General features: G+C 39.5%; 1 protein-coding gene across 1 annotated transcript in view; it reads left to right on the top strand.

Moving 5' to 3' along the window:
- PCCA (propionyl-CoA carboxylase subunit alpha) overlaps window positions 1-24,796 on the top strand; it is a 433,859-nt gene that overhangs the window by 192,219 nt on the left and 216,844 nt on the right. The window contains exons 13-16 of the mRNA XM_062193969.1: window positions 6,713-6,856; window positions 8,121-8,195; window positions 12,285-12,353; window positions 14,699-14,774. Of these exons, the coding sequence (XP_062049953.1) occupies window positions 6,713-6,856; window positions 8,121-8,195; window positions 12,285-12,353; window positions 14,699-14,774 (364 nt within the window). The remainder of the gene's footprint in view (window positions 1-6,712; window positions 6,857-8,120; window positions 8,196-12,284; window positions 12,354-14,698; window positions 14,775-24,796) is intronic.

Genomic DNA, 24,796 nt, shown 5'->3' with positions numbered 1-24,796 from the left:
ATCCTTTTTTTATCTGTTTATTCTTGTTCGGGTCAACAGGGGAGCTCCATAATAGATTCTGCTCAGTGCCCACAGCCACTCCTGAATGTAGCCCTTCTTTTCAAGGCGAGTTTACAGGAGCAGTGTGTTGGGGCCTATTTCCCAACATGTGTTTTATCTTTGAGTCCTATGGATCAAAATCTAATAACTTTAGATCTTTATTTTGAAATCCTATATTCTCTGGAGGTAGAGCTTCAGAATTTTAATAGGTGCAGGTTAGATTCTGTCCTGGACAAAGAGTCTCTCTGAACCGAAAGAGCAGAACCAAAAATAATGGCATCAGTTACCCTTTCAGGCAGGAATAACAAACTAAAAAGATAGAGACCTGTTATGCCAAACACCATTGTGGAACTCAGTTTTATATAACAGGACAATTTCCTCACATTTCAATGGGTAATCACACCTGTCCTGCTCTGCCGGCTTGACTCTAACAAGTTCTGCTTACAAAAAGTAGCTTTTCTGAGCCAAGTCTTTCTACTGTCTGTCAGTTTAGATTTGATGTATTGAAATAAAGAGATTACTTCCAATTCTGTTAATTTACAATAATACTACTTGGATATTAAAGGTTGTTGCTAGTCTCTTGTGAGCAAGTGTCTTATGTACCTCTTGTGTGAAGTGGCAATGGAGCTTTTCAGCAGTTCATGCGTGTAGGAAGGTTTTGTACATTCCTGAGTGTCATACAAATGTTAGTTACAGCTGTATGTACCGGCTCTCACATGTGTGCTTCTAGGGATAGCTGCTGTTCTGACTCAGCTCTCAGGCCACCTCTCGCGCTGACCAGCAGCCACAGATAACTGTTCTCTTCCTGGGGCTCGGAATAATCCTCACCACTCCTTCCCTACAGTGGCCAAGTTGGCATGTCATGTATCTGACTTCATTCTACACTTTATGACTTTTTTTTCCTCTTAGGATTTCCTCAATGTTAATTTTCATTTGAAACAAACTTAGGTGTGTTTGGGGCTGGTACTATGGTGCAGCGGGTTAAACCTGCCCATGCCTACATTTCATAGCAGAGTTGTGGTTGAGTCCTAGCAGCTCCATTTCAAATCCTCCTCCCTGTTAAAGCACTTGGGAAAGTAGTAGAAGATGCTCCAGTTCTTGGGCCCCTGTTACACACGTGGGAGACTAAGAGTTTCTGGCTCCAGTTTCCACCTGGCTCAGCCCAGCAGTTCCCTCCCTGGGTCTCTCCCTATCTCTCTGTCACTCTGCCTTTCAAGGAAATAAACTGCCTTTAAAAAATTTGCCTTAATCTTGTGCTTTTGAGGAAGACTTGCCTTTTATCTAGTTACCCTTATATAATGATTTAGGAATTATTAGATAAATTTCAAAGTAAAATATTTAAAAGTTTAAATAGGAGAAAACATGCTGAACAAATTATCCCTTATTGTGTAACTTTTTATTTAACACAGTGGGAGGGTTCTGACTGAAAAGAAAAGAATGTTGATCAAGTCAGATATCTTTAGCAATGTTTTTTAGTATGAAAAGCGGAAGTCTTTCTAGTGACGTCGCTTTTATTATATTTTGAAGTGATTTTAGACTTAAAAGGTGCAAAAATATTCTAAGGGTTCTGAACACTCTTCAATAACATCTTTCTCTCTCTCTCTCTGTCACACACACACACACACACCTTAGCACACTCTCTATCACTTGTTTCTTTTCCATGAAACAGTTTCAGATTAAATTATAGATCTAATGTCCTTTTACTCCTAAATGTATCTGGATCTTTTGTAAACCACGAAATTCTTTGACATAACTGTAGTACCATTATCAAAAATCAGGATGTCAGCATTAACTTATCACTAGCATCTAGGCTGTAAGCTCTATTCAAATTCCATCACTTCTTACAGTTGCTTTTTTATAATAAGAAAGAAAACACAACCTGTTTTGGATTAAGTGGTGCATTTAGTTGTAACTTCTCTCTTTACTCTTTTTTAATCTGGAACATTTCCTTGGTCTTTTGGGGTCAATTATGAGCTTGGCAGTTTTGAAGAACATAGACTGGCTATGTATGGTATGCATTGTCCCTTATTTTAGGTTTGTCTGTTTTATCTTGATTGAGTTGAGCCTTGGCCTCTTGGCCTGGAGTATGACATCCTGCGAGTACCACGTCGGAGGCCTGGCTGGTGTCGTCTTGGCTAGAGTGCCATGTCTGCTGTTTCTCTGCAGCAGAGTTCAGTTACTCTTTTCCCGTTGGCGTTAATGAACAGCCTTGTAGGAGATACTTGGAGACTCTGCAACTGTCTCGTCTCACTTTCACTCACTAGTTTTTAGCGTACTTGTTTGTATTTAATGAAGAATATTGTGAAACACGACAGAAGCACGGTCAGAGTTTATAAAAGTTTCAAGATCATGCCAGAAAGAGGTAGTTGTTCTAAGTTCACTATCATTAAACTTGATACTTGAGAAAGGGGGAATGTTAGTAAAAAAGAAACAAACAAACAAACAAAAAAACTGTTACTTCAAGCACTCTGAAGTGAAACAAAACCCAGTGTTTTGTTTATCAAGCGCAATTATTTTCTAGGAGACAAATTTGAAGACATAGATGAGTAAGAGGGTGTGGCAGAGAGGTGTTGACATGGATAGTGATGACAATTTGATGTTGACTAGGACAAAGTTAAGTAGCAAATAAATCCATAATGGGTTGGCTGTGACTATCTAATGTAAGTATATGAACTATACTCATTTGCTGTATTTCCTGAGCATGGTTATGTGCCATAACATGGCATCTGATGATTGCTGTTTCTGTTTAAACAAACAATTCATGGTAAGCTGGGGGGGTTGCCAATACAAACTGATTTAGCAACTAATGCACTCTGCAGTGTAGCACTACCTTGATGAATATGTATCTTAATGAACAATTTGGTTTTTTTTCTTTTTTTAAAGATTATTTATTTGAGAGGTCAAGTTACAGAGAGAGGGTGAGAGAGAGAGAAAAAGGTCTTCCATCAGTTGGTTCACTCCACAGATGGCCGCACTAACCCGAGCTGGGCTGATCCAAAGCCAGGAGCCAGGAGCTTCTTCTGGATCTCCCATGTGGGTGCAGGGGCTCAAGCACTCAGGCCATCTTCCATGGTTTTTCCAGACCATAAGCAGAGAGCTGGACTGGGAGAGGAGCAGCCAGGACACGAACTGACACCCACAGGGGATGTTGGCCATGCAGGCAGAGGCTTAGCCTACTTTATCAAAGTGCCAGCCCATGTCTTTTTTTCTTTCTTTCTTTTTTTAAGGTTTATTTATATATTTGAAAGGCACGGTGGTAGACAGAGATGTTCCATCTGCTGGTTCATTTCCCAAATACCTGAAATGGTCAGAGCTGGACCAGAAACTGAAGCCAGGAGTCAGGAACTCCATCAGGGTCTCAGGACCCAAGTAGTTGAACCATCGTCATGCTTCCCCAGGTGCACATTAACAGGAAGTTGAATCAGAAGCAGGATAGCCAGAACACAGAGCAGGCACTCAGTTGTAGGATGCTGGCATCCCAGGTGGCAGCTTAGCCTGCTGTGCCACAATGCTTGCCCCAGTAATTTTTCTTTGAGAATTCAGAGTTTCCAGCTTTGTTGGACTTGCTCCTGTTTTGCAGGTATGATTTCTTCTGGTTGGGGAGTGTTAGGGTTTACTCTTGCTGAATAAACCGGAAGATTTCTGTGTTTGAATGATGATATGTTAATCTATAATGAAAATAATGCTGTTGGGTGGATTCTTTATTCATACATTTCATGGAATGAGCACATTCCTTTTGGGTGGGAAAAACATATGAAACCAGAAACTTTGCTTAGTGAGGATGGAGTCCTAAAAAGGGAATTCCGTTTTATATTTTGAGTGCTTAAGGCATTGTTTCCAAAAGTGTACCCAATGGAATTCTCAGTCTACAAAGATACTCAGCCGAAGAAGGAGGTCTCTGGTTAAGTAAGGTGAAGAAGTGCTGTAGAGGCTCCTCCTGGTGGGGAGTAAGGAGGTATGGAGACATCCTACTGACTGAGGAGTCGCCTTTCACTTTTTTTTTTTTTTAATAGCCTTTGTTCTAATTAGCCACCTTCACTTTTCATTGATTCCTTCCTTCCTTTTAAAGGTATTTTTACAATTTCTGTGAAAGTATGTGTTATCCTGGGAGCCATCTCATTCCTTTGTATATCTCTGTTTTGATCCCTGAAGTAATTAGGTTTAATTTGGAGAAGGAACTTACAGCCAGGTTCTTGGGAGTGGGTTAGGGATATATGGGATTATTTAAATAATGTGATACTTAAAGGTTTCTTGGTAATAGTAATAATAATAATAATACAGAGTCTAAAGGAAATGTTTTATATATCCTATTGAGTAGCTTAGGAATTATGTGTATTTAGAAAGATTTCTTTCAAAAAATGTTTGAAATTATAAGTTTTACTTAAGATATATTGCTTTTACCTGAAAAAGTCAGACATGTCAGACTATCCTGTGGACTTTGACAATACCTGTACCTAGGTGAGTTGGAGTTCCTGTTTAGTTTTTATTCTGTAAGTCATGATTTTACCTTTAGAGGTTGATCATGATTTTAGTTATCTCCCTAATGACTAATATTATCAATTACCTGGAGCTTGCTAATTTAGTTTATATAACTAAATTGTATAACTAAGTTTGAATCACAGTAGGTCTATTTTTGGAACCTATTCAATGTGAATCTTATATACTTACTTTTGCTATGCGGTTATAGAGACATCTTCCAAGGTAAAACAGCACAAAAGAGAGCCTCATAATAAATTTCAATTCTGTATGCCTTCGTAGCAGTATGTTTTACAAAAGACAGTAATTGTGTGTTTTATGAACGGCACATAATTGTACACCTGTTTCTGTATAGTATATGCTTTCATATACATTCTCCCTTTAGAAGGACACAAAGGTAATGTCATCTCTGGGGTTGCGTAACTCCAGCCTCTCCCAAACATTTACATAGGTGTGAGTTTGGATTTGCTGCTCATTCATCCTTTCAGTGCTTACTTATTTGCCTGATACACAGTACATACATTTAAGAGCACTTGTCATAGAATGAGGAAATCGATTCATTCATTTAACATTTTTCTCTCACCCAAAAAGGCTGTGTGAACAGCACTGATATGGAGACTTGGCTCATAGTGAGAGAGAGTGGAGCCCTCTCTCATAGGACATTGGCTCATAGTAGGCTCACTCCTGAGGAGGGAGAGTACAGAGCCCCTCATAGGACATTGGCTCATAGTAGGCTCACTCCTGAGGAGGGAGAGTACAGAGCCCCTCATAGGACATTGGCTCATAGTAGGCTCACTCCTGAGGAGGGAGAGTACAGAGCCCCTCATAGGACATTGGCCCCCAGCAATGGCAGAGGCACTTCATGCTTGCTCCCTTCTTAGAGATGTATCTATAGCTTTGTTTCTCATAATTTGCTTTCAAAAATATATATTTGAACTAATAAGATCTTTATTTAGTGTCACACTTATTTTTCAAAGGGTAGATGCTTATTTTAGTGATGATTTGTCATTAAGATTATGTCAAAATGTCTTAAAATGTTGTTGAAACTGTAAACAAATTCATAACACACACAGAGCTAATTATGGATGCCATCTGTTTATTTTTACAAAGCTTTTTTTTAAGACCATGGCATTGTCTGCTTATGATAAGCTTCAAGATTATTATAATGACTAAGTCCTGTCCTTCAATTAGTGTAGTTGAAGATGGGGGGATAATTTGTTTGTTCACTGACCTTTTCCTGTGTCAGAGTTTATGAAATATGACATGTCATGATAAAGAAACTATTGTGAAGAGCATTTGGAACATACATAATTTTTACAATAAAAAATTAGTATCAAAGCAGCAGATGTGGCCAAAATTGTATTTAGATTTTTAGAACTTAAGGTTTTGTGTGACAGATTATCCTTTCTTCTCTAGTGTCATGAGAGGCTTTATTTTAACTGAAGTTGATGAGTTTGTGAGTGATCAAGTTTATAATGACATGTATCCCTTTTCCTATCTGTCAGTGCCTGTTTTTGTACATATGTATCCCATGTGTTAGTGTGGAAGAACAGGGACTCCCATGACAGCATTAGCCACAGTACGTTCTCAGCAGTTTACGGAGAGAGCAGAGTGGTTTCACTAGTTCCGTTTTGCTATTGTGCGCGCTAAGCTCTACCACGTCAGCCTGGAGGGAAAGCAACCTGAAGGGTCCATCTGCTCTTTTCTGCTGCACTGCTCTGATGCAGGATTACGCTGATCTGGCTGCTTGTCAGGACAGCTTAGTGAAGGCAGGCGAGTGCGGGAGGTTCGGGTAGACTAGCACTTTGGAAAACCATAAGCTGCCCCTGGAGATGCCGTGCTAAGTGTAGCAGAATAGGTTGATTATCCGTCACATTGAGAATTTGCAGCAAAATAAATATGTGTTTCAGTGAAGAATTAGTTTCAAGTTAGAATTGTTAAACATTGTTGCACCACAAGTAAATCCAAACTGGGAAAAGTAATAGTTTACAAATACTTTTCAGATTTTTATTCTGTGTTTAATTTGGGTACTATAGTTAATTTCTCTTTTTATTCTCCTAGCTGGAGAGTTTTTTAGTGACGTATGATTAAATGTAATTAACCTTATCTTACCCAGAAACTCTTACCATTTTTCTTTTTTATTTCTGTGTATTTACGTTTTTCTATACCTATTGACGAGCAGATCTTGGCCTTGCAGGTTGAGCATCCTGTCACAGAATGCATTACTGGCCTGGACCTGGTCCAGGAAATGATCCGTGTTGCTAAGGGTTACCCTCTGAGGCACAAACAAGCTGATATTCCCATCAACGGCTGGGCAGTTGAATGCCGGGTTTATGCTGAGGTAAAATGAGTGATGTTGGGAGGAAGGGTGGTGGTTGTGTCCAGGATCACAAGACCTTTTAAAGTTAAGGTTTTAAAACTTGTGTCAAGTGTTTGATTATGTAATCTATTCATAAAGCCAGATGAAGAATAGATAATTGTGACAGAATTCAAATAGTTTTAAGGAATTAAGTTTAATTTTTTTCTCATATATTTCTGGATGGGAAAATATTTCCAATCCATTAAGATGCAGCATATATAAGGTAAATATTCTTAAGCTTGAATGAACCCTAGGTTTTTGTTGTGTTTGCTTTCAAACCACATTAGCAAAACATAGCATTTATTTCTGTGGATTTTTTAAAAGGCAGTTTTGAGTTCATGTTGTTGATTTGATATGTACTTAAAGTTTTTTTCCAAAAGTTCTTTTCTAATAATTCTATCCTTTATCATTAAACAAATCTTTTAGTAAAACATATATGCTTAATTCACAATTTTAGTTATGGGTTTTAATTTTATATTATTTAATAACTAAATTAGGTAGTAAAGCTATCAACAACTAAAACGTTCTTTTCAAATGATTGAAACAAGAATTCAAGGAAACATTTGTCCTATGTTTTAGACATTGAAATGTCTAAATTTTGAAAAATGAATCAGCAATACTTGTGTTTAAGAAAATGGAAAGGTTCAGAAAATTTTGTAAGGAGCTTAAAAGTATGTCTTAGCATGGTTATTACTGCTTTTACTTTTTATCATATTTTAAGTGGTATTCTTAGGACACTGGATTTATATTTATTCTGATTCTGATGATATATTTATAAATGGAATACTTATCTAGTAGCATGTGCAAAGTTTCTTCTTAGGTCTTTATTTGAAGAACCCAAGTTCTCAAGTTTTACCATATGTGAGCTGTTTTGAGAAGTAAGAAAAACAAATATCTTTAGCACGCCACATTTGTTGTTCTGAACTTGAGTATGTTTTGATGTAGAGCTTAGGTTATTTTATTTTTGCCTAAGGCATTCTAAGAAGTTTTATAAAAAGTTGGAATTTTACCAGTTTCAATAAAGTATAATCAAGGTCAAACTAAATTCTGCTTACAGTTCCGTTTGATTTTTAAATATACTTCTAAGTTGTCGAGACTATAAGACAGTATTAATCTGAAATAGTGATTTGGTAAATACCGTATGTTGAAAATAGACCTGTAATTGCTTCTCATTATATAAATATTTAACCTTACTTGTGCTGATTTATATTTCAAAGACTGTGCTTCCTTGCCTTTGAACTTTCAGGACCCCTACAAGTCTTTTGGTTTACCGTCTATTGGGAGATTGTCTCAGTACCAAGAACCAATACATCTACCTGGTGTAAGTCATTAAGCTCTAATACCAACTGAGGGGTTAAAGTCTTGATTTATGTTCTACTTTTATGTTATAAGCCTGTCAACACCAAAGGGTGTAAATTGAAGGACAAATGAAATTCAAGGGGAATCACAATTTTTTGTGTTAAGAAATTTTTAAATCTATTTTATGGTGTTCAGGAACGTCAGAATCGACAGAGCAAATCCTGAAACATTTGATGACAGTTTACAGTGCTACCAGAAAATTGTAATTAAGAAGAACATGAAAACTCAAGAAGGAAAGATGAACTTTTTGTGCTAATGTTTAATCTTTTTCAATAAATCTAATTCATCTTCCCATATAATCAGGTGTCAAGAATTTCAAACACAAAATCAGCTTGTTAATTGAAATGGATTAAGGAAAACAAAGTGTGCCACTCTCTGTTAACCATCATGGACTTTAAGAAGTACATACTATTTGCATAAGTTAAAGAAAGTGATCACTGTGCATTTTATTACATAGTTTGTGTTTAGTAACTGTTCTTTAAATAGTTTTTGTTACATAAAAAGAACAAGGACATACCCTTTCTCTTAATCAAGGTAATAAGTGCTTATATATGTGACATTATGTTAGCTAGTGGATGACAAGGCTATACCATCTGTGAATATGATTATTCAGTTTGATTACTGGCAAGAAGATGGTGAAAGATTACAGGAAGAATTCTAAATTTGAAGATGTTATTGGATATATGATTTATTTCACTTTTTAAATTGTTTTTGCCCATGTGCTTTCTAAAGGGACTTGACCCTTTCTAGGCTTGGAGGCTCCATGCTGTGTTCAAAGCCTGGAGGCAGAAAAAAAATTGTAAAGATTTAACAGGCATTATGTGATGTTAAATAGCAGATGAGAAACCAAGTATCATAGGGACATATCTAAACACTTTTTTAATCAAACAAAAAAAGTATTAAATAAGAATTCATAATGATTACTCTAGTTGTTAGAAGTTTTCACCATGTTGTAATAGCTAACAGGATGTCAAACATTTTGCCCTCGCAAGTTTTTGCAATTTGCAATTTTCAAACGTGAGACCTGTTGAAAGTACAAGTGATAATGGACAAACTATACCCCCTACAGTCTTTGTCCCACCAAATCTTTCTTCAATTAATGCTGCAGCAGGAGTTTTATGTAATAACATTTGCAGTTGTGAGCCATCCATAGAAAGGAAAAACAATTAAAATGCCTTAAATGTTCTGCTTACTGCTGTTATTTGCTTGTGTGAATGTTGCATGTCAGCTAAATGGACCAAGGAATAGATAAAGTGATTGGGTGCAGGAGAGTGCACGCTAAGCTTTGTCTATCATTATTGCTGGGAGCAATCAAATTGATGTCAGCAGGACAGTAGATGCGTTGACAGCTGTAATTATGTATCTCCATGGTGATCACTTTTGGCCTGTCATGGAGGCCCACGAGTCCCCTCCCTTGGAAGCATTTAATCAGATTGGGCTGTCACTTGTCAGGTAAACATGGCGGGCTGGGAGTTGTGCTTAGGGGGAGAGGTGAATTGAGAATGAAGGGTGGGAGATGTCTGATAGTTTCCTGGGTCCACTGTGGTACTGAAGAAAGAAATTTTAATTATGCTCAAGGTTTCTGAGCAATAGTTTGAGAGTCTCAGACAGAAGTGCTTGAGTATTCTTGTTGTGGTTGTTTTTGTTTGGTTTCTCTCGTTGCCGTATTAAACTGGATCCGTCAGTTCAACTTGGGAAACCATTTTTGGCTCTCACCTTTTTTGGTCACAAGAATATATACTTTAAGATTAACTTATGATTTGTACTTGGCACAACCATCTTTAAGCTTTAAATTTATTTAATGTGACAAGGATTCATATTTGCTTTTTAATCTTTGACCACTGTATTGTGTAAATTTGTTATTTTGAATAGTTTTCTCCTCAGAAATTTGGTTCCATTTCTGTTTGACTCTATCTTGAAGCTTTTAATAGAAATTCATATATCCTTTATTTCCATGGAGGAATGGAGATTTCATATCACTTTCAATTGATTGTTAGAGATAAAATATAGCTGATTATTATTTGGAAAAAGCTGTATAAACATTAAATTATAAATGAAAAATTCCCTGCTTTACTATGATTTTTAAATTGCAAATATTGATTGCTTATACAAAGATACGTAGTGATTATATATAGAAAAAATGTTGATTTTACCTCAAGTATTTTAAAATTAAAATGACAAATATAATTTCATGTTAATCTGGATATATATATTATCTGAATATATATATTAATCTGAATATATATAATCTGAATATAATTTTAGTAAACACCAAAGCCAGTTACATCTAGGAGTCCTGGGTAGCTTAACTTTTGGAATGGTATTATTGAAAGTAACTTAAAATTTTAAGTTCTGAACTAAATAAGGGCAAGTAATACTCTTTATTGTCTGTTATTTTATAGTGGGTTGAAGGTGGAATTTTTAAACTTGTCTTAGTTTTAAACACAGCTTTCATAAGCAAGCTATGGTTTTAAAGATGCAGTGATGATAAAATTAGCTCTTTAAGTTTTTTGGTGCTAAAATTAAGAAAATGAAAGTTCTCAGGTATCTTCAGTTGCCATTTGGGGCCTATTTAAATATGGGGAGAAGTTGGTTGTAATTTTAATGCTTTCAAAGATACCCCATTAAGTCTTTCCTAGTTTTTAGTCAACATTCTGAATTGCATAGGACCTAACTTTGTGTACTGAGGTGTGTTGAGAAAATAAGAAGCTAATATATTTTGTTAGGTGTGCTGAATGTTCACGTAGGGAAATAAATACGAATGCAGATATCCATATTTGTATTTGGAAATACAGAAATACAAGCCCTCTGGGTATGTTATAATGTCACCTTTTAAAACCTTACAAAGAGAGTAATAGTGGTGTGATTTTTTTCTTAAAGAGAATGAAACTATGGCTTATCTTTTGATGTCACTGTTTAATAAAGCCATCATCATACCCTCATGTGGATATTCTAGACAAGAGGGTCTACATGTGGTCCCCTGATAATTGCCTAAATTAAAATATTAAAGGCCTACCAGCCGCGGTGCTGACCTTTTCCTGCCTGGCTGCAGACAGGCGAGCTGCCGCTGCCGCTGCCGGGGAAGGCGTCTCCCTACAGGTGAAGAGCCACTGGGGCTCCCTGTGCTCCCACCACCCCTCTGCCAGGTTGGGCGGCCAAGGCCTGCTGTCGCAGCAGCCTCTATTCCAGTCCTCTGTCCTCAAGAACCTCAGGATAGGCTTCGCAGGCTTAAGTATTTTGATAGGCTTTTAAATACTTCAGATTCCAAAACTTTGTCATAATAATTTAATAGATATTCTGTCCTTAGCAACTGCTCATTTCAAAAGTTTTACATGGCTAACCTCTGTGCCTTACTGCGGGTGTCAAACTGGGAGACGAAAACAAGACTAAGTGATGTGCTCACGGCCTTGTTGGCTGCTTCACAGCGACCAGGCTCTTCAAAAGAATATTTTGAACTGGTGCTATTTTTTTTTCCCTCCATGAAAATCGCAAAATCAGAACTCTAATTGGGGCTATGTCCTTACAAAGCAAAGCTCTGGGAAAAGCTGTGTAAACATGAAAGCCTCGGGGGACTGACAGTAACAGAAAAATAGTGTTTTACAGTGGAGAGGGAGAGGCAAGAGAAGGAAAGTGTTGCCGACATGAAAGGGGCCAGACCTGCCTTCCTATGGAGCTGAGGGGTGCTTGGCTGGGGGCTTCCTGGCCCTCTCCAGGAGGGTCTGGTGGGGCACGCCTCCGAGGGGGCGTCCTCCATGCTATGGTGCTTGTGGAAGCAGCACCCTCGCGTAGCCGTGGGTGCAGCCTAGCGGTGGTTTTGTTTCTTGTTTTTTGCCATTTCTTAACTGGAGAGCAAGAAGTATGTTGACCTACATGGTAATGGATCAGGATCGTTTGGTCTCTGTGTGTGTTTAGGCTGTTTTCCTATTTTCCAGATGTGGGAATGTTATTTAAGATTGAAATTCTCCTTCCTGTTTCCTCCGCGGGATTAAATTTGTGATTAAAAAGTTGCACAATATGAAGCTACTCTCAGTGTTCTCTTTCTTTTTCCCAGGTCCGGGTTGACAGCGGCATCCAACCAGGGAGTGATATTAGCATTTATTATGATCCAATGATTTCAAAAGTTAGTTCCCTTTCTTAAGGGTTTCTTTTGGTTTTCTTCTGGAAAAAAAAAAAAAAAAAAGGAAAAAAGCATGTGTTTAGTTAAAAACTATGAGACTGAGCCTTTATTTGAATCATGTGCTGTAATTAAAACAGGAAGTAATGCACTGATGTAAAATTGAAAGCAGAACTGATATTTTTCTCTGAGAAATACTGCAACATCATGTTAGTTTGCAGTGTTTCCACCTCTTTCTATCCCCACACCATTCCTGCATGTATACACACACACCTGTGCACACACAAACACACGCATGTCTAAGCAGTGACCCAGCCCAGTGCGCTGCAGTGAGAGAAATTAAGTTGTTCTTTTGGCCACTCCTGAAACTTGCCTGAGATGAAAGTATAAGTGGCAGGCAATATCAAGAAGTTGGATTGACAGGTATTATTTGTTAGAGTACTTTGGACCTTTTCCATTTTTACAATTTGCTGATTACTTAGCTAGTTTTGACATAACTAAAAGTTATGTAAGCATGTATAAAACGTGGTATTGCCCACTTTTCTTTTAACTTTTCGATTTTGCTCATCTATGCTTGAGCTTTTAGGTCTTTAAAACCTTAATACCTTATTAATTAAAAAATACTTCCATAGTTAAAACTCTGGATTTTAATTAGAAAATGCAATGTTCTTTGAAATGTTAGATTTGTGTTGAGAAGTGACTTATTAAACCCTGTTTCTCAAGATGAATTTTTTTTCCTCTGAAGGTAATTTTTTGTTGTAGTTGCAGTAAACGAAGTATTTTTTGTCCTTTTTTCATTGAAGTTTGGATACTAATATTAAAATGAGCCTTATTTCATTTTGACGTCATTTTGTTTTCTAGAGAAACACCATTTAAAGTACATACCATTATAGATTGATTTTTTTATTTTTATTTTTTGCCAGGCAGAGTTAGACAGTGAGAGAGAGAGAGACACAGAGAGAGTTATAGACAGAGAGAGACAGAGAGAAAGGTCTTCCTTCCGTTAGTTTACTCCTTTAATGGCCGCTACGACTGGCGCTGCGCCAGTCAGAAGCCAGGAGCCGGGTACTTCCTCCCAGTCTCCCATGTGGGTGCAGGGACTCAAGCACTTGGGCCATCCTCCACTGCCTTCCCAGGCCACAGCAAAGAGCTGGACTGGAAGAGGGGCAACCAGGATTAGTACCCAGTGCCCCAACCGGGACTAGAACCCGGGATGCCGGCGCCGCAGGCAGAGGATTAGCCAAGTGAGCCATGGCACCAGACTATAGATTGATTTTTAAATAGACATGTTTCCATTTTTTGCTAAACATATTTCTATTCAGAAAAACAGCTTACAAATTAATTTCCAGACTAGCTTGATGTTGAAAAGCTAATGAGAGTCCAAAAGTATTTTCAATATCTACAAACTGAGTAGTGTGACCAGCAGGAAAATCTTTAGTGGCTAGTTATTTTTTTTATTGTGTATTTATATAAGAGCCATTTAAATAGTCACAAAATCATATAGGACAGTAATATCTTTTTGTATTTCTCACACAAGTATCCTTAGCTTCTGTGGTATATGTGTAAAACTGTGAGTGGTTCTTAAAATCATCTCTTTTTAATTTTTACTTTGCTATTTAAAAATTTCCCTTGGGATGGACGTTTGGCCTGTGGTTAAGGTTGCTGGTTAAGACGTCTGCATCCCACAGTGATTGCCTGATTCCAACTTCCTGCTGATGCTGACCCTGAGAGGCAGAGGTGATGGCTCCAGTAATTAGCTTGCTGCCACCTGCCGGCTTGATGTGGACAGAGCTCCTCCCTCCACGCTCCAGACACTGCCCACCCTCAGTCATTGTGGGTATTAGGGGACTGAAGGAGCCCATGAGAGCTTTCTCTTTCTATTGGTCTCTTTGCCTTGCAAATATGTAATTTTTTTTTAAGGCAAAAAAGTTTACTTACTTACTGTTAGCTATTGAGGATATCAAATTTGGAAACCACAGGAAAATAGTGAAATTAAAAACAAAAAAAGCCTTACCTAATCCCACCACAATCCCAGTTGTTCACATCCTGTTCCAAATGTTCACATTTTGAAAGAATTCCTTTTAAATTTTTCTATACTTATTTTTGTTACATTTTTGTTTCTGTCAATAGCTCTTTACTGTGGTATGCAAATATAGGAGAAGAGTCTGAAATAGCTTGATTCTAATATTTATTTACTTTAAAAATTCTTAATTGAAATAGCTTAAAAACTAAACCACTTTATGGAATTTCAAAAGATGTCATGGTAAGTTTGTTAGGAAAGTTTTTAATTTTTATTAGAATGAATCATTTAACATATAAACAGACATACATTGGTTTTTGTTTGCTTTTAGTTAATCACATATGGCTCTGATAGAACTGAAGCACTGAAGAGAATGGAAGATGCGCTGGATAATTACGTTATTCGAGGTAAAAGGAAACATTTGTGGCCTTGTTATATGTGATCCTAGTTCTAGGAAGCCAGTTCTAGGAAACACTTTGAATGTTTACTAGAGGATTCCATGGAACATTTGCTCACTGTGTTTTTTTTCTTAAATATTTATTTATTTGAAAGGCAGAGTTGCAGAGCAGGGATGGGGGTGGGGGGCAGAGATCTATCTATCTATCTATCTATCTATCTATCTATCTATCTATCTGCTGGTTCACTCCCCAAATGGCCACAACAGCTGGAGCTGGGCAGATCTGAAGCCAAGAGCTAAGAGCTTCCTCTGGGTCTCCTATGTGGGTGCAGGGCCCAAGCACTTGGGCCATCTACTCATGCTTTCCCAGGTGCATTAGCACAGAGCTGGATTGGAAGTGGAGCAGCTAGGACTCGAACCGGCACTCACATGCAGTGCTGGCTCACTACGCCACAGCACAGGCCCTTTATTGTATATTTTAGTAGAACTAAGAAAAGCTTGAATTAAAGTGAGATTTAAGTATAGTTATTTCATTTTTTTAGTAGTCCTATAATATATTTATAAATATATGCATGTGTATATACATACATATTTTTAAATTTTATTTGTTGAACAAAAACACATATACACAGATACGGCTCCCATATGTTAGTTTACTCTTCAAATATCTAAAATGGCTAAGACCAGGCCAGGTCAAAGCCAGGAGCCAGCCGGGAACTCCATCTAGGTCTCCCATGTAGGTGTCAGGGACCCACTGAACCCCCTTCCACATCCCCGTCTCCCAAGGTCTGCATTAGCAGGAAGCTGGAATCGGGCCACCGCTGGAGCAAACCTACATACTGTGATGTGGGACGTGGGCATCTTAACTGGCTTCTGAACCAGTGGACCAAACTCCTACCCCATATCTTAAGTTATTTGGTCAAACTTAGGATTTATGACCTTTTCTAGGTGAGAATGTAGAAGTGTAGTGATTACTGGTTGCAGTTATATGTAAAATGCAAAACTTCAGCAGAAAGAGCCATTGGCCACTGCAATTTAATACCAATTTTGCTATATTATTTTCTATGTATTTGTTTTGTGTTTTTGAAACCAGGAATTTGAAAAATGTATGGCAATAATAAAGCATACAGACCTACATTTGAATAATTTCATGGTAGTGTGATTAGCTCTTAGCTTAGCTTTTTGCTTCTCTGATTAGAGCAAACTGTTTTCTGGGAAGTGCAATTTTGCTTCTTCATATACGTATGATAGTTCTAATGTTCAATAACATGTGATATTATTCCCTATTAGGGTGTGTAGTAATAAGTAAATTAGGGGCAGCCATTACATTTAGCTAATTAAAACAAAGTTAACTCTAACTCCCTTGAAGGAGTAAACTACATTCTTAATTTTATCAGCACCTTTTCATTAGTAATGAAAAAAGTACTTTAGATCAACATGAATTAATCATTAACTTCAGAATAATGGATTTAATATCACATTTAAAGTTTAAGATATAAGCTCACTTTGAATTATGAATAGATAGCATGGGTCAAAACAGAAGAGAGAATCTATTGTTGCTCCTTCCTCATGGCTCACTCAATATGAGTGGAAGGCTAGATTTGGAGGCTGAAGAGATAAAAGGGTGATGGAGTGTGTTGGAACACCTCTCTGTAGACCAAATGGAACCTTTTTACAAATTCAAAATGGTTTCTCTCTTGTGGACACTGCCACAGCATCTGACGCTTGGCAGGTGGATTAGAGCTTTGCATGAAACAGAATAAATGCACATCACACTCCAAGTTAGGAAGCCCAAGTTAGCAGTGGAACACGTCAAGCCCTTACTTTGCCCCTGACTGAGTGCCTTTGTGAAGTGAACAATTTGTACAGTTATACGTTAATGGCCCTGAGCAGCTTCAGGAACCTCCCCCACTTTTTGCATACCTGGCTTTTTTTCTTTTTATTTATTTAAGAGGAAGATCGAAAGAGACAAAGATAGATACAGAGGAAGGAACATACATTTGGGTTTATTCCCCAAATGCCAGGAGCAGGGAACTCAATGCAGATCTCCCATGTGGGTGTGGGTAGCAGGGACCCAAGGGCTTGGGCCTTTGCCTACTGCCTCATAGGTTTTACTTCAGGGAAGCTGGGATCCAGAGTGAGGCCATGAGTCAAACCCATCCCACCTGTGCCTTACCTGCAACGCCAAATGCTTACCCCACATCTACCTTTTCCTGCTCATTTTCGTCTAATGACAATGAAGCCATGCAATCTACATGTTCCTTCTTTTTTGTATTCCAGGTTTTTTCCTGTTAGATTAGGAGAAATTTTTCCCTCCCTTCCCGTTTAGCCCCATCTTTTTTTCCTTGCCATTTGTTAACTAATAAATGGTGGTGTCTGTAGTGCTGGTGTCTCATATGGGCACCAGGTCAAGTCCCGGCCGCTCTACTTCCTATCCAGTTCCCTGCTAATGTGCCTGAGAAAGCAGTAGAGGATGGCCCAAGTGCTTGGGGAGTGCACCGATGTGGGAGATCTGGAAGAAGCTCCTGGCTCCTGGCTTTGGACTGGCTCAGCTCTGGCCTTGCAGGCATTTGGGGAGAGAGTGAACCAGCAGATAGAAGATATATCTCTCGACAGAAGATATATCTCTCTTCCTCTCCCCCTTCTTCTTTCTCTGTGTTTCTGCCTTTCAAATAAATAAATAAATCTAAGAATAGATTGTGTCTACCTAAGAAATTAATGGTGAGGATGAGGGACTGAGATATAAAGGGCTTGTTACTTTCTTAGCTCATGAGATTCTGTAACTAGATTCCATCTTCTACTCTGTCTAATCACAATTATAAAACCACATATTTAAAAGTCATATGTCATAAATTATATTAATCATTGATATCAAATGTATTAAATCACAATAAATAATATTGAAAATCAAAACAATATTTTAAGTCATTGCAAATACTGTGTGCTCTAATTATATACTTTCATTGCACCCTGTGATAATGCTTCTCCAGAGCATTTACCATCACTGTAATAAAATAATTATGTAATTAATTGTTAAATGTTGGATTATCCCATAAGAATATTACACGCATGAGGGCACTGATGGTGTTTAATCTTCTTTGATTGCACATTGTTGTTGCTTATAGTTAATTAATAGTTAATCACATGATAGGTGATTAATAAATATTTGTTGGATGAACAATTGAATGAATGAGTGAATGATACCACCCCTTATTTTAAGGGAGTTTCTCTTGTACTTGGTCTGGGAAACATGAACAGAACAGATAAGTAAGATGTAACTTTGTAGGAATTCAAGGAGTGGGTAGCACATTTTTCTTTTCTCGCCTCTCCTTTGCGATCCTTTGGAAGTAACAGGGTACTGTGTTGGGACTTGTCGATGATTCTGCTGAGAATTTTTAGTTTGTGTTCCCCTGCAGTACAATGGCAGCATTTTAAAAAGGACTGACAACTTAACATGTGGAGAAATGAAGGCAGTGTGGGACACTCAGACATCTTTGGAGTGTGACTTGTACATTTTAAAAAATATTTACTTATTTGTTTATTTGAAAGGCAGAGTTGCAGAGAGAAGGGAAGAGATAGATTATTCATAATCTTCTGAGAAAATAATATGGCATTGGATGTTAAAATAAAAGTGCATGCGTTTTGAGCCAGCGTTTCAACTTTCAGGAATCTTTCCTTTAGAGTTAAGGATGATGTTCCTAAGGACATTTACAAAAGCATTGTTTGTAGTAGCCAAAGTGCTGACCGACCACAGTATGCATCAAATGGATGAATGAGTGAATAAATTATAATGCATCTTTACCGTAAGATATTATGCAGCTGTAACATAAAGGCATGTCCATGTGCATTGTTAAGGTGGAAAAGCGATTTGCAGAAAAGAATGTAGTGCACTCATATCATCGCAGCCTAATTTTTCTTCCTTATTTTTTTATTTGAGAAGCAATGGAGAGAGAACACATGCAAGCAGGTGCATTCCATCCTCTGATTCAGTGTCCAAATGCCTGCCTGCATTTGGGTCTGGCTAGGGCCAGATCCAGAACTTGGGAACACAATCCAGGTCTCTCACGTGGCAGGACCCCCATTATCTTCTGCCTTGCAGAGCCTGCATTGGTGGGAGTTTGCAGTGCAGAAGTGGCACCAGTTCTCAAAACCCAGGCATTCTAATGTGGGACACAGGCTTATTATCTGCTAGGCTGTACACCTGCCATCTTCCTCCTAAAATATGTTTGTTTATGTTTAGGTGAACACAATAAAAGATATGGATGTAATAATGTAATACCTTAGAATGAATTTCTTTTTTTTTTTTTTTTAAGCTTTAAGGGTTTATCCAGAAGGGTTTATTCTTGTTTTTTTGCTTAGTTGGTTTATTTTAGGTATTTTTTTTTTAGGATTTATTTTGTTTGGAAGGCAGAATTACAGATAGGGAGACAGAATGAGAGATCTTCCATCTACTAGTTCACTTCCCAAATGGCTGCAGCAGCCAGGCTGGACCAGGCTGAAGCCAGGAGACAGGAACTTCATCCAGGTCTCCATGTGGGGGCAGGGGCCCAAATTTGTGGGCTATTTGCTGCTGCTTTCCCAGATGTGTTAGCAGGGAGCCAGATAGGAAGTGAAGCAGCTGGGACTCAAACTGGCACCTATATGGGATGATGGTGTTGCAGGCAGCAGCTTAACCCATTAAGCCATCATGCTGACCCCTTTAGGTATTTTCAGACCTATAGTAAAGCTGAATGAGTAGTAGAGTACATACCTCTGTATTCTTCAGCTGGATTGTTAAACTTTTAGACATTTGCCTTGTTTCTGTATTCTCCCTTTGCCTTTTCCATCTTCTTCCTCACTTCTCTTTCTCTTTTTCCTCCCTTCATTATCTCTTCTGTTTTTTTCCTGATCTAGTTAAAAAGAAGCTGCAATTATCATGACACATCGCTCATATATACTTCACCATGCACCATAAGGCTAAGATCATGTTCCCAGAGAACCATAACTCCATTATGACATTGAAGGAAATTAATCATTACCTAATAATATCAACTAGTGTATAATCCATATTCAACTCTACCTAGTTATCCCTAAAGTGTTCTGTGGACGGTCTATGTACATGTACATATGTGTGTGTGTGTATGTATATGTGTATATATGTATTCTCATTTTATTAGAAGGACACACACACACACAGATCTTCCATCTGCTGGCTCCCCTTTCTGATGCCTCCAGTAGACAGGACTGGGCTAGGCCAAAGCCAGGGGCCTGCAACTCCAACCAAGTTTCCCATGTTGATGCAGGTACTCAAGTACTTGAATCATCATCTGCTGCCTCTCAGGATGTATTAGCAGGAAGTTGCATCAGAAGCAGAGCAGTCAAGACTAGACCCACACACTCTGATATGAGATGTGGGCATCCCAAGCTGATACTATGCCAAACATCCTATCACCTTTGTTAGTCCTTTTTATTAACCTCACCCATGGTCCAATCAGAATTTACACAATATTTTTTGTTATGTCTCTCTTATCTTGCCCTCCTTTGTATTTTACTTCATTAACTTTTTAGAATAGTCTAGGCAATTGACTTGTAGAATGTCACACAGTGTAGATTGAAAGAGCCAGTTTTGATTCGTTGAAGGCAACTGGGAAGTGAACTGAGAGGAAGGGAGTTGTGCTGGAATAGGTATTCTTTGAATTGAAGATTTGGGTACAGTTATTGAGGATTAGATGACTGCAGTGTGTGAGAAACCAGGTGGCAAGGGTGGATGACTGGATTATCTGAGGTGAGGTCTGTAAAACTGAGATGAAGGTGTTGCGTGGATCACCCACACAGGGAATGGCATGAGTTAGGACGAGAAGAAAGATGGTAAGCCAGGTACTGTATCTTTCGTGACTGTTGGGTTGTGGCAAGGATGTGGTGGGTGAAAGGGAACTGGAGGAGGTTTGATAGCTGAAGTGAGCCTCCAGGTCAGCAGAAGTTTCTCCAAGGTTAGAAGAAAGGATGTCCTTGGCACGGCAGTGGATTACAGGGAGGCATACGTGGCTGCTGGAGGTGATGTCACCGAGGGCATTGAGGGTTTCAGCTGAGGAGAATGGAATGTTCTGTGAAGATGGCAAGCATATAAAAGACCTGACTGATCATGGAGAAGCTGTCTCAGAAGGAAGTATAGAATAGCTAGAAGAGGGAAGAGGTATTTAAGCAAAGTAGGTGTGATTGGTTCAGCTGTGATTTGGAGGATAATGGCTGAACAAGGAAGCTTTGCATGCGGAGTGTCAGAAGTACCCTAGAGAAGAGTGATCTCTGGGGTGTTCTGAGGGGCTGTCTCTGTGTACTTCATCTAGATAACTTTTGATGCTTTTTGCTTTAGCCCATGCCACTGCTGTGTGCACTGTGGTCTAGGGCATAGCTTCCTAAATGGGCTCTCTGCAAATGCTTTTTACCTCTACCAGTCTGTTCTTCAGTAGGGGCAGAATCATCTCTTTGCAGTACCAAACTAATTATTTTAAGTGGAAAAATATTTTTCCTTTTCACTGTCAGCATTCTGACCCCAAATGTGTAGAGGATTTCCTGCTACCAAGAAATTACCCAATTCTCTGCAGACAATCCTCCAATTCTCTGTCCTTTCAATTCGGTTCACTTCTGAAACCATCTACCTGAAGGGACATTAGGTTAAGGGATAATTTCTGGGATATGGCCCCCTACTTCAAATAGAAGAGCTGAGCCTGGCAAAGTATGAGGTAGAGGCATGGGTTCCCATGCTCTGAGCTTGCCTTCCCTCCTAATGCCTCTGTGTGTTCATCATTCTGTAAGCTCTTAAAATTCTATCATTCACAGTTTTTAGTACAGGCTCCCTTGAGTGAATGTATAGGTGTATTTTTCAAGATTTGTTTTTATTTATTTGAAAGGTAGAGTAACAAAGATAGAGAAAAGGGGATCTTCCATTCACTGGTTCACTCCCCAAACGGCCTCAATGGTCAGGCTGAAGTCAGGAGTCTGAAACTCCATCTGGATCTACTAAGTGGGTCGCAGGGGTCCACGTTTCCCAGTGCATTTGCAGGGAGCTGCATCTGAAACACAGCAACTAGGATTCAAACCCTGATGTGGGACGCTGGCAGCACAAGTGGCTTATCCAGCTGCACCACAGTGCCAGCCCCTAGGTAGGCATGTCTGATTACATCATTGGCCACTGGTGATTCAAGTCGATTGCCAGCCCATCTTCCTTCCTCAGAGGTCTGAGGGTAGAGCTGAAAGTTCCAAAAAACTGGCCATCAGCCCCTGTCTTCTAAGAGTCACTCATTAGCATAAGCTCAGGTATGGTTGAAAGAAGTTTACTATGAATATTGAACAATGTTCCTCTCACCCCTTCCACTCAGGAAATTTTGAGGGTCTTAGCTCATTACCAGAACCTGGACCAGAGACCAAATATATAATTATTTCTTTTTTTATTTCATTTTTTTTTTTGACAGGCAGAGTTAGTGAGAGAAAGAGAGAGACAGAAAGGTCTTCCTTTTTCCGTTGGTTCGCCCCCCAAATGGCTGCTACAGCCAGCGCGCTGCACCAATCCAAAGCCAGGAGCCAGGTGCCTCCTCCTGGTCTCCCATGTGGGTGCAGGGCCCAAGCACTTGGGCCATCCTCCACTGCCTTCCCGGGCCACAGCAGAGAGCTGGACTGGAAGAGGGGCACCTGGGACAGAACCCGGCGCTCTAACCAGGACTAGAACCTGGTGTGCCGGTGCCCCAGATGAAGGATTAGCCAAGTGAACCGCAGCGCCGGCCTAATTATTTCTTTTAATATTACCATATCACAATCACTTCTCTACTTAAAACCCTTCTGTGTCTTCCCATTGCTTTTGCATGGCCTACACAGCCCATCATGGGTTCTACAGACTAATTTTTGCCGTTTTCTCTTATGCCTTTTGTCTGAAGTCACCACTTTTTTCATTTCCTGGAAAGAACCATCATCTCCCCACCGGAGGACTCTTCATAATTAGGCTGTACGCTGAGCACTTGGAACCAGGAAAATTAAACAAAGCGATAACATAGAGATAGTTTACTTTTTCTTTCATGTCATATTATATAAAGGAGGTTGTCAAGAACTGCCGGTGGAGGGGGTGTGTTGTACGTAGCAGGGAAAGCTGCCTCGGGCGCTGCTTTGTGTCCCTGTTGCTCCACTTCCAATCCAGCACTCTGCTAATGGCCTCAGAAAGCAGTAGAGGATGCTCCAAGTGGCTCCTGCCACTCATGTTGGAAAACCCTTGAAGATTATGATTATGGCTCCTAGCTTTGGCCTGGCTCAACCCTGACTCCCCTGACTGGGGAGTGAACCAGCATATGGAATATCTGTCTCTCCCTCTGCCTCACCCTCTCTCTGTGACTCTTCCAAATAAATAAATCAATCTTAAAAAACAAAGTGAATTGGTAGGGTGACTCGTGTATTCACAGTTGAATACACAGCCACAAATGGCTTCTTTTGTGTCCATCTTGAGTTTTAAGCAGGAAGTGGCAGGGGACTTCAGGTATAACTGAGAAAGATCAGGCTCTATTTCTATTCCCCTATTATCGGCATTTAGTCAGATGGATACACCTAGCTGCAAGGGAAGTTGAGAAATGTTGATATCAAGGTGAGTTATACATCGAAATAAAGGTAGCATTTTTCTTATTAAAGGAAAGGGGAAAATACATGCTAGTGAGTGACTAAGGGAGAAAAGGAGATATTGGATGTATCTGTGTATTTGTGGAAACACAGACGTACAAGTGCAGAACTAGTAAGATGGTTTCCCTACACAAGGTAGAGAGGGGATGTGGGGGAAATGGGTGGCAGATGGAAAACAAGATGAATGGGATGAAGGGGAGCGAACTCTTTGATTTTACATTTTTGTATAATTCTGACTTTGAGAGGCATGTTAATACTTCTTTTTTTAAAAAGACTTATTTATTTGGAAGGCAGAGTTACCGAGAGGCAGAGAGAAATGGGGAAGGGGAGAGGGAGATTTCATCCACTTATTTACTCCCCAGATGACAGTAACGGCTGGGGCTGGGGCAGGCTGAGTTCAGGAGCCAAGAGCCAAAAGCTTCTTTTGGGCCATCTTCTGCTTTCCCAGACACATTATTAGAGAGCTGGATTAGAAGTGGAGCAGCTAGGACTTGAACTGGTGCCTATATGGGATGCCAGTACTGTAGGCAGCCACTTCACCTGCCCATGCCACAGCACTGGCTCCAGGTTAATATTTCTGAATAAGTAAATAAAATCATCACCATTTAGGGGGGCAGACTCACAATGGCATACAAATAGAAATATATTTCAGCTGATAAACATCATTAGGAAGAAAAAAAAAATGACCCAAGTAAAGTGTTTTAACTATATAAATTCTCAGGGCCAGCGCTGTGGAATAGTGGGTTAACACCCTGGCCTGAAGTGCCAGCATCACATATGGGTGCCGGTTCTAGTCCCGGTTGCTCCTCTTCCTATCCAGCTCTCTGCTATGGCCTGGAAAAGCAGTAGAAGATGGTCCAAGTCCTTGGGCCCCTGCACTCACGTGGGAGACCCGAAAGAAACTCCTGGCTTCGGATCTGTGCAGCTCTGGCCGTTGGAGCCAATTGGGGAGTGAACCATCAGATGGAAGACCTCTCTTTGTGTCTCCTCTCTCTGTGTAACTCTGACTTTCTAATAAATAAATAAATCTTTCAAAAAATAAACTATATAAATTCTCAAGCTAAAGAATGTATATGGCTGGCGCCGTGGCTTAACAGGCTAATCCTCCGCCTTGCGGCGCCAGCACACCGGGTTCTAGTCCCGGTTGGGGCGCCGGATTCTATCCCGGTTGCCCCTCTTCCAGGCCAGCTCTCTGCTATGGCCTGGGAAGGCAGTGGAGGATGGCCCAAGTCCTTGGGCCCTGCACCCACATGGGAGACCAGGAGAAGCACCTGGCTCCTGGCTTCGGATCAGCACGATGCGCCGGCCGCAGCGGCCATTGGAGGGTGAACCAACGGCAAAAAGGAAGACCTTTCTCTCTCTCTCTCTCTCTATCCACTCTGCCTGTCCAAAAAAAAA

The sequence above is a fragment of the Lepus europaeus genome, chromosome 6, assembly GCF_033115175.1.
Source record: "Lepus europaeus isolate LE1 chromosome 6, mLepTim1.pri, whole genome shotgun sequence".
Lineage (NCBI taxonomy): Eukaryota > Metazoa > Chordata > Mammalia > Lagomorpha > Leporidae > Lepus > Lepus europaeus.
The sequence above is the reverse complement of the archived record's forward strand: the minus strand, read 5'-3'. Positions and strand labels throughout refer to the sequence as shown.